Source organism: Aphis gossypii, chromosome 1, assembly GCF_020184175.1.
Source record: "Aphis gossypii isolate Hap1 chromosome 1, ASM2018417v2, whole genome shotgun sequence".
NCBI classification, from domain to species: Eukaryota; Metazoa; Arthropoda; class Insecta; order Hemiptera; family Aphididae; genus Aphis; species Aphis gossypii.
The window spans coordinates 85,348,112-85,359,895 of NC_065530.1; the positions used below are offsets into that span (position 1 = coordinate 85,348,112).

Sequence of the window (11,784 nt, forward strand, 5' to 3'; positions counted from 1 at the left end):
TTTGTAATAAGTAAATATTTCTTATGATTATTAATTGTTTATTATTTAAAAATAGTCAAAATATTTTTTATAGAAAATGCTAATTTAAACATTTGATAAAAACGTTATGAAAAATATTTTAAAATGCTCATAAGTCATACTTCACTTAAAAATTAAAATCATTAAAATTTATTTCATTAATACTTATTAAAGCCACGCGAATTTAAAAATAGCGATGATAGAGCATTATTTAAATACATATCTATTATTTTGCAATTATTCGAATAAAAATGTATTCAAATGATAAAAAAAAAAAAAAAACAATTGTTTAAAAAGTTTTTAAACAACTAGGTAGGTATTTAGATAAAAATTGTCCAATAGAAAAACAGCCAAATCGACTGTTATTTCATGTTTCTATAGACTTAATTAGTTTTAACTAATCTTTTATGATTCATCAAAGTATAAAATTTAATTACAATTACAAATTTGTTTAACAATAATAAAATGATGCACTATGAACTTCAAATAGCTATGACAAACAATTTACGCAGACGCCGGGCACTAAAATTATTAGGTAACAACACCTAGCTTTGTGGATACCTAATAATACCATAAATACCAATACTATATTTTACGTGACTACGGTGAGTACTGAATACTGAGTAATAAATAATAATTTGTTATTTTTAAAAAATTACATCCTTTTAGTGCTAATAATTCCATTACATATAGGTAGGTACCAAGTAACATTAATAAATACAATTGCAAGTACATACCTATTAAAAACATTGCAAAAAATCACAATTATAAATATTAAATTTGTGAAATAATGATACACGGATAAAAGTACAAAATAAAAATTATCATACCTATACAAACATGAAACAAAATGTAATTCATACGAAATTATTAAATATAATATGTGAATGTGAATGTAAATATTGTATAAACTATAACTGTCTCGACAAACGTGAAACGGACATCGGTTAAATCGGTGGGAAGGTGAAAGTCGTCGTTCTAAGACCGCGATCGTGAGTATGAATAACGTATAGATAAATGATGAAAAAAATAAGGTTTAAAATACAATATTTATGATACAATATGTAAAAAAGAAAATGTTTATTTAAAATATATTTTCAAATATTATAAATACAGCGGACCTCGGGCAGTATTCTTTCTCAGAATCATAGAAAATAATAACTAATAATAATAATATTAATATAAATAATAATAATATTTAGGAAGAAAACATAAAATAAACTTCTAAATAAACATTTGCGCATGGCTTATTCAGTGGCACAATTTCAATGAAAAACTAAGCGCTTAAGCGTTAAATTTGTCTAATATTATTTTTATATCATCAATATTAGTCTTGCTAAGTGACGCAGTAGTCGGGTGTATTTTATTTATTCATATTTTTTTTTCTCGATAAGTACACCTTGCCACCTCGGTAGTATGGTTCTATCTTGGATAATACATACATTATAAAAGGGTACATGATCTAAGAGTTCTACACTCATTTCCACAGAATAGCTAGTTTAAATTTAATTTTTTCAGTGGCGGTACTCATATTTTCTCTGCACTGTCGTCCAAAGAGCTCGTGCCAACCATAAACATAAACGACAGTCGTTGCGGAGGTCCGCGATCTAACCCATCCATTACCAAGTGTTCACCGTTCGATCTGCGACCCTCTCAAGGACGTCGCCGAATGCGAAACTACGAAAGTACGAACAGTGCACAGTTCGATCCATAAACAAGTCACTATAATACTCGCCGCCGCCACCAGTCGCTGCATCGTTCCGTCGCGTTTATCAATCAATACTCGCGCGACTCCCGGATTCCGAACGTATTAGTGTAATACGTAATAAACATATAAACATTGCATAGACGCTCTGCGGCCAGTGCTCACTGCTCAGTCTACGGTTCTCGCGGTAAAAGACGTTCCGAGTTTTACGGTCTGTGAGTGACCGTCGTGTGTCGCCTAACTTTTGAGTCTTTCCTCGTCGTTAAATATTAAAATAAATGTCATTGTCGCCGTCCACTTATTGGAAAATCACATAAAATCATTATCCGCATCTGCACTGCTGCTACTACTACTACAAGGACGCAGTAAGTTTATTTAATATTTTTCTTTTGAGCCAATAGTTTGAATAATAATACCGAGTGTCCAGGACGTCGTGCGAACCAAACCGACCTTTAGTTGTGAAATTCGCCCGCAATCTGATGTCATTTTAACTTATCATTCCACCATCATCAGTAGCATTTCTCGTTCTTTTCTCACTTTCTCCTCTTATCTCTCCTGTCTAGACAAAGGTTTATGACGACCATCGCAACCCCACCGTCATCCATTGTTTTTCAATATGTTCCTTTCAGACCGTAATTTGAATATTTTGGTAATAGGCCATTAGGTGTTAGTTAATTATTGTGTACACCTTGTATGCACTATGTAAATTTGCTCGTGCGTCGTAGATTTTATGAGTATATAAAACACACGGGTATAATTAAATATTGTGCGTCAACATCCAGCACCAGTTGTCAATTATTGCTTTTGCTTATTAACAATACGGTGACTATAGTATAATAGTGCCTATGATGTATTTCTGTGCTCGACGATACAATGCTCATGCTCAACAATGTTATGGTGACTGTTTTGTTTACCTAATTAAATAGGTACCTTAAACTTTCTATATTTTTAAATTTTTGTTTGACTCGTAGGTATTATAGTTAGTAGCTACACATTTTTTTGTACTTTGAGTTAATATATTTAAACCTTGATTTAAACATTAATTTCAATTTGGTTAGGTGTTTTAAATTTATTTATGAAACTAGAAATTAATCTTATAAATTACAAAACATTTAAAAATTGATTTTGAAATTAATTATTATATTAAAGTTCTGAGATTTGTTTCCTCGTTATCACATAATACCTCAACTTTCTTCCTGGAAAACACCTTCATATCAAAAGTAGGCACTATTTATTTTAAAGCAATCATCTCAATTTGTAAATCAACTACCTAGACTTTTGCATATTTTATACCTAATGTATTTATGTAATTGCAATTCGCATTGTATACTTATGTCTTATTTTGTAATACTCATACATATTTCTAAAATTTGTACTGTACATTTTCAATTTTGAAATAGGAATGTATACTGCCTCAGTTTACTAAAAAAATTGAATACATGAAAACATTTTATGGTGTATCATTTTTGGTCAGTTAATTGTTAATTGTTTTGTAATATTATAAAATTACAATTCTTACAGTCACTGTTGAACTTAGAATTATTTATGAGATTTGATGAGTTAAATATGACTCTTTTTCTTTTAACTTAGACTGCAAAAATAAATTACTTGCTAACTTATACAAGTCTAAAATCATAATTTTTATAGATGATTGTACATTTTGTAATGTGTTTGAAATCTTTTGTGTAATTAGTGAAATAGATATTGAATAAATTATAGTTTTAGTTTAATTTATGTTATCGTGGTTAAAATGTATATTTAGGCATTTAAGTGACCATTATTTGTAGGCGGGTCAAAGTGATTGTACAGTTCAAGAACGATAATATTATATAATTTATTTTATTATGCTTTGTGCAAATGTCTCATAGTTAAATAATTTTACCTTATCTTAGTTTTAGTAGGAATAGGTAAAATTAAAGTTATCTTTTTATTATTATTGTTCCATATTGTGACAACTTTTTATGTCTTATATAATCATTAAACATTTTCCTTTTAGTCTTTTTTATTATATAAAAAATTTAAATGGTACATTGGTATCCTACTGTCTAGTACTATTTTCAATTAAGTCAATTTTTTGAGTACCTATCTCAATAGTAATCAATTTTATTATATTAAATACTCGTAAAATTTAGATATTTTAAAAATAAATGTACCCATTATAGTCATTATACTTTCATTAATACCTTCTAATATATAAATAAATTAGGTAAATTAATGAACTGTTAAACACTGTTCAATGTATTTTACATATAAGTTGATGAATAGATAGATTATTTAAATTAAGTCTAATATTCCAGTGATTAGAATTAAAATTTTGTTATAATAAGTTATTGTATTGGGAAAAAATAAATGTGAACAGACAATATTGTAATTTACAAAATAATCAAAATAAACAAATAATAACTTTAGTACATAAAGTAAAATAAAATCATAATATTAGGCACTATACTCCGGCCCACGAGAAAGCACTATTCCTTCACGCATACAAATAGGTGGACGGTGGCAGAGCGGCGGTGTGCATTGATGGCGACCAGTATTTTGGAAAGTTTAGTGGTGGGGATGCGTGAGAATGGACAAATTTTAGTTTCTACCCAGAAGTGGTCTCTTGTGGGCTGGAGTATAGTAGTTACCTGTTATTGATAACTGATGATATTATTTCATGATTTTGATGTTAAGTACATAGTTATTTTTGATATTTATTTGTTTTATTGATTTTACTTTATATATTGTTAAGAATATTTAAAAATAATTTGTTACTTATTTATTATATAATTTATTTTATTTTATTTTAAACAATACAACATCAAATAATAGTACACTTTCTGAAATCACCTCTTTTTATGGCTAATAAGTAATACTAGCTTGAAATAAATTGTATACATTTTCCAAAACTTTTCTTACCAAAGTACCTGATAACGACTTAATTGGCAAAAACCTTCCTGAGCAACGTTCCATTCTTTATCTCTTGATAATATTTAACTCCTTATTATTCTCACACTTACATTATTTCTCAAGTGTTTGGAAACACTCATGTATAATCCTTATTTCCAAATCACTACAAACCCCTTGAACTTAAACCTTGCTATAGACAAATAAGTCTCTTTTCTGAAGAATATTTGAAAAATTTTCTTTAAAAGACTATTACTATATTCTGATAAATCAAATTATTGATTTAGATTCAAGTCTAAGTACATAATCAAACACAAACTATAATACTACACAACAGTGTTTCTTTATGTAGCTCATGCATAAAGGGATTCTCTTTACATAAAAAAATCCTCACTGTGCCTAATTAACCTGATTTGAAAACCTTATTTTTTCAGATTGAGTAAACAATAGCTACCTACCTATTTAGAAAATTTCTCAATGTTAACTTTGTTTCCCATTAAAGTGACAATATTCCTTTTCTTTATTCATTTTTTACCCACGTTACTCTAAAATTTCTTCATTCATTATTGAGTACCTATACCTGTTAATAATAATTTTAGTTTCAAATAATAACCCCTATACAGTGTCTCAAGTATTGTAAAATCCTCTTAATTTGATTCAATTCTGATCTAAAATTGAATTGAATAGATATTATTGATTCAAAATCATCTTTAATATTTTTTCATTAAGACCATAGAAATATATATTTTCCATTCTCATTTTATTACAACTTGATCCTTACCATACTAAAAATAAAATACTAGGGTCAGTGGCGTGTTTACAGGGTAGGCCGACTTGGCATGGGCCAGCCAAATTTTTATTACAAGTAATTTTGTAGTTGAAAATTCATAAAAATTGTTGTACTTATTATATCTAATTATCTGCGTTTGAATTTCAAATTGTTTACGAAATTGCATAACGTTAACGATTTATCCTCAAACGACTCAATTTTTGTTGTTATTCAAAAAGTATAAATCCTAATAGTTACTACACTACAGTACAAAATGGGCCTACCCAATTATTTTGTGCTGGACTGGACATGCCACTGGTTAGACTCATAACTTGGGTTCAATGTTAATGATAGAAATAATTGATAAAAAAGTTAATTGAATAATCGAAAAATTAGCTGAAGTATTAATAATCAAATTGCTGAACGATTCATTCAAATAAATTACAATTTATAATTATCGAACTAGTTGTATAAATAATCAAATAATAATCTAGTTGTATAAAATGTCTATTTATACTAAATGTTGACTTTTTTCAATTACTAATTTTTAAGCTAAAAATAAGCATTATTAATTTATAGTGAAATATTGTAATTTGCAGAACAAAATTGTATAATATATCCTGTTAGGATTACTTATTATTTATTTATATTTTATACTATAAAATAAAGATTAAAATACACAAAATTATAAAGACACTAGATTTAACATTTTAAAATAATTCGTTTGTTTTAATTTGATTGTTTTATTATTTGAATGATTAAATTATTTAATTTGATTATTCCCACCATGGCTCAATATCTTACTTTTAATTAAAAGGAATTTAGTCAACTCTTAATTTCGCCAACTCCTGCTTCTCTGATTCAAGCTATCATTAGGTACTTGGGCTTCTCAGTAAATTTGCTTTTGTCAAATTGTTTCTCATTAGTTTGTCAAGAAAAATGATCCTTACTAATTCCAATGCTAACTCAATTGACTAAATTCTTCTACCTTTAATATCGTTCAAAATTAAATTCATTATCAAAACCTGCTAATTTATCATCTATCTTTCCACATAGGGATCCTAATAACCCTCATAAATGGACCTAGACTTAAGATTACAAATTTAATCTGACAGGTGGCTCTACTGAGTGCTTTCCCAATGCTTGCCTCCATCTCAGATTTTGAAATATGCCATAATGATCTTTAAATCTTCTAATATAAACATAACATGCAATATAATTTATACGACAAAAGTATTTATTTTACATTTCTCTTGTTTTATAATATATTAACATATTGTCAATATTATTATTTATTGCATTATCTAAATAAGCAGTTCTCAAACCTTTTTTTTTTGCGCATCAATTAGGTGTATTATTAATCAGTCAGGTACCATTTATGACAAAAAGTAGAACGATCCAAATTGTATAATGTACAATTAAGTGCTTTACTTTTTAGTAAAATACTATAGTATAATTATCTTTATTTATTAGCTTTTCAAAATAAGATATAAATTAAATAACAAATTTTCAATGAGATCAGAATCAAATATTTATTTTTAATTTTCAGTGCTATCACTGAGGCCCTCTGCGTGCCACAGTTTGATAACCGCTGATCCAAATAACAAAAAGAACCCAATAATATTTGTTCACAAATTATGATTATTGGATTGGATTATCATCACATTATTTTTTTCTAACAAATTATAGTACCTTTTTTATGAACTCTTATACATATATAATTATTTAATGTTGTGGGTAACTACAGGTTATGTATTCTGAGCCATAAAATAATTTTAAAGACTTATGTAAAAACAAACAATTGAGTTATAGTTTCTATTTCTATGAATAAATTGTTTTTATTACCATTAGTATACTTTTATCTTGTTACACTATTCCTTATGCCTACAATTATTTATAATTATAACTTAGTGTAAAAAAAAATGTTGATTTAATTTAATAAATGATTAAATATTACCATTAATATAGGTACAATTTCCATTGTATTTAACATAATATGTTGTATAAAGTATTTTGGTTTTTACATTTGAAAATAACTAATTATTCCTATTTAGAGGTATCCTGGTTAATTTTAAGATATTTTTAAAATTAAATTAAATTTTTATTTAAAGCATCTTTATTTGTCATCTGTACACTAATCATCTTAAGGAATAAGTTCATTAAAAATTTATTTTATTATTACCTACCTAATATTTATTGTAGATATACATTTATGAGTATATTAGGTAAAAGGCTGATATTTTTTTACATAATATATGTTATTATTCAAATAATAATAAAATTGAATTTAATATTAATTTATTTAATACTTTTAACAACATTATGTATTTTTGTTTGGTGATCGTAATTTACATTATAATATGAGGTATCATATAAATGTGAATTACAGTATATTACTTTACTAATCATTAATTATTAATCATGTATGCAAATTATTCAATTGTTCAACTGTTTTCAGATGCCAACTCAACAACCTTCTATTAACTCAACATTCAAATTTATTGAGCGTCGTAAAAATGAGTGGCGTTGCCTACTCTGTTGTCATGTCAGAACAGGAACCATTTTTCTTGGATTATGGCATTTGGTAAAAGAAAAAATTCAGTTTTATATTTAATTATTAATTAATCATAAAAATCAATATTTATTTATTTATTTGTTTTATAGATGTTACAATTACTGGCAATAAGTACACTTGGAGTGTTTTTGCGACATCCAGAATTATTAAGACCTGTTCGGATAACAACAAGAAGTTCAATAGACGTTAATGAATTACCTACTGCTTTAGCTGAACGTAATATTCCAACTTATAATAATTATGTTTCTACTGATGGCTCTTCTGCATTATTAAACTATGATCAAGATGATATGATTGAACCTACAATTGGAAGTACTAGTACAAATGTTGAAAACTATTCATTTGGGATGTTTATGGGTCGTCCATTTAATACAGGTAAGCCATAGTTAAATTAATTTCCAGTTACACCTTAGGAATTCCATTTGTCCTGTGATTGAATATAGCAGGGGTGGTTTCATACTTTTGCAGCTCGCATCTTATTGTAACATTATTACAAAACAATTTTTTTATATGAACTCATGTATTGTATATAATAATATGATCCTTTTTTTTTCCACATTTTGGCTCTTTCGTTTTTATTAAGATATTTGGTGATTTGGTGGCTCACGAGTCTCTTCTCGCTGGCCACCCCTGGAATATAGTGTCCCAGTATTCCTTTAAACGGTAAAAAACCAATGTTTTTACCGGTATTTTGGATAATTTATCCTACATATACTAAATAACTAAAACTAAAAATACTTAAAATATACTAAATTAATGTATAGTATAGTAAATATACTTAATTAACAATTTTTTTAGAATTTTAAAATTTAAAAGATAATTATTATTATAATAACAATTATTAGTTACCAAAACATGTAAGTATTGCTAAAAGTTAAAACTAAATTTTTTAAATTTTAAATTTAATTTTTTTTTCGTTTGAAATTTGAATATTAGTAATTCAAATAATTTATGAAATTTACAATATTTTATTGTATTTTGTACTAGTCTACTAATTAATATTTTAATCTGTCTTATTCTGCATATTGTATTCAATATTGATACAATTATTCCTATAAGATATAATTGTTTTAATTTTAAGTAAATCTATGTTTATAAAAACTTAATAATAAATAAATGGTTTAAGTTTTGATACTGATACCTACTTGTTATCTGTTGGGGACATTTATTTCAATTGTAAAAGTTTTTTGTATAAATTATGTACTTTAAATTTACAGTAAATGATAAATGTAAAAAAAAAAGACAACAAATTATAAATTAAAACTAGTAATATTTAATTTTAATTTTTTTTTCAGATGATTTAAATTATGGATTGTTTGTTATATTTTTCACAATAATTATTACCATTGCCATGATTTATGGTGCCATCAAAGGAAAACCTAAGATGTTAATTCCATTCTTTTGTATGCAACTCTTTGATTTATTCGTGACTATGTAAGCAAATCAAAATATACTTTTATTAATTGTATAATATATTATATTATGTTTGTATTTTATTTACATAAAATAAACCTAAATTTTTAATGATTTATTTTTAGATTGTCAGCTTTTGGATATCTATGTTATTTACCAGACTTCCAACGTCTCATAATCCGTACCGAATCTCAATATTTGCCTAGTGGTATTACATCAGTAAATCCAAGATTTATGTCATTTATAGTCATTTTTTCTTTGTGTGTTACAATAATATCCAAGGTTAGTATTTAAGTATAAAAAATTATAAATATTTAGATTTAATATGTATTTGTTAATATACTTGCTGAGATAGAAATTTATAATAACACTGTTGGAATACAATTATTTATTATTATTTTTTGATGAGATTAAAATAGTAATCAATGTAAAATTAGCTAATGCAGTTATGAATCAATTATTTTAGAACACATCTAATGCAATATTAGTTTACAGTTGCAAAAAATATGTTATAGATTTTATTATTATATTACATTTATTTATATTTCAAAATCAATTTAAAACTGCATTTTTTAATTGTAATTTTAACTTAATGGGAAAATAATAAACATTTTATTTTTAAATTTCCGGAATTTTTTTTTTGCATATTCAAATAATATTTTTTTTTGTTCCAGGGATACTTTGTTGGTGTAGTTTGGAGTTGTTACAAGTATCTGACACTAAAAAGAAGTTCAGCTCAACCAACTATTCATTACATAGAATCAAACTTTGTTGTTCAGAATCTTTTACGTCCAGACTATGATTTTAATATGAAAAAGTTTCCTCCTCCACCGCCTTCTTATGCTGTTGCTGTTGGAGAAGATAATGCTACCCATCCTGATGTACCCCCACCATCCTACAGTACTACTCATTAGAGCCTAATTCAAGAAGATGATATTATTTATAGTTTCATAACATGTTTTTAATTTACCTAACATTTGAGTATAAAAAAATACATACAAATAATAAATTACTTATCAGTATAAAACTACTATAAACTAGTCCCCTTGGAAGACTGGAAGTAATTTGCTATGGAAACCAATAGATAAGAACGCTAAATCAAATGTTAAACTCATATTATTCTTATATACAAATAAAATCTATTGTTACTTATATTCCTGTTGTATAAATTTATTTAAAATTTTATGTAATTTTTTATATTATGGTGCAAGTGTTAGTTTATCTTCTTAAGTGTATTTATCTTATTATTTTTTAATGATCACAATTTTAATAAAATTGTTTTAATGTCTCCTATTCATAAATAGCACAATACAACTGGTATTTGTAAAATTATTGTATTATCAATTGAAATGATTTGATTTAAAGTTCCTTATTACTCAGCTTTATTAAAAAAAAAACCTTTGTAACTGTTTGGAAAAACTTTATTTTCAATGAAGGCATATCTAATAAATGTATAGTGATTATGATTTCACAAAATAAATAACAGCATTTAAATTCAGTTTTAATTTAGAAATAACTGTCAACTAATATCCTATGGTATATTTTTTGTATAATACTTTCCAAAAACAATTTAGTAAGTGTGATGTATCATATTATTATTATTAAAAAAGTAATAATAATAAGTGCCAACTATTGTATAGTTTTTATTAGTTACACTTAGTATAATAATATACATTAAATGTCCACTAGGCACTAGTTAAATATATTATAATCTTGCATGATAATAAAAATGTGTTAACTTATCTTATTATACTTATGAGTAATTGATTAAATAAGTATTATATAACTAATATAACTAATGGTTACATTTAATCCAAATATGAACTAGTCACTAGGTAGGTACATAATTTTGACACTTAACAACAGCTATATTGCTTATATTTTAAATCTTAAACACAAACATTAATTTAACTCCATTAATAAGCTAAATAATAATAAAAAATAAATAAATAAAATTGCTATTGTTAATTTAATTTTATGTTAGTCTTAGGGTACTCTGAATATTAAAGTAATTTTTTCAAAACTAAATCTCATATTATTTAATAACTTTATAATTTTATCAACTGTTATTAGGTAATTTATAAGTCATACTATCGAATCATAGGTTAGTATGACAGCTTAATTTAATTCATGGTAAAAATAATATTATTTGTTAAAATGCAATTTTTTCAAAATTTTAACTTAATGTGTGTATTAAAAAAAATTGTATTTATCTGATATTTTAAGCCTAAAAGGTTGCTGTAAGGATAATTTATAAGGATCCTTGTATTTAATTAGTAAATTTTTTTTTTTCAGAAAAACATTTAATTAACTATTAATAAAAATCAAAATGTTTAAATGAACCTAAATATTTAGAAAATGTCTATACAAAATTTGACGAAAAACTTAAGTTTCTACTAAAAAACCACCTAAATT

General features: G+C 25.6%; 1 protein-coding gene across 1 annotated transcript; it reads left to right on the forward strand.

Annotated features, from left to right (window-relative positions):
- Positions 1 to 1,770: 1,770 nt before the first annotated feature.
- Positions 1,771 to 10,523, forward strand: LOC114131910 (lysosomal-associated transmembrane protein 4A). Its single transcript, XM_027997257.2, has 6 exons — positions 1,771 to 2,088; positions 7,840 to 7,965; positions 8,046 to 8,331; positions 9,252 to 9,390; positions 9,495 to 9,651; positions 10,044 to 10,523. Exons 2-6 carry the CDS (start codon positions 7,840 to 7,842, stop codon positions 10,281 to 10,283), a joined length of 948 nt encoding a protein of 315 aa, XP_027853058.2. The 5' UTR covers positions 1,771 to 2,088; the 3' UTR covers positions 10,284 to 10,523.
- The last annotated feature ends 1,261 nt before the right edge of the window (positions 10,524 to 11,784 follow it).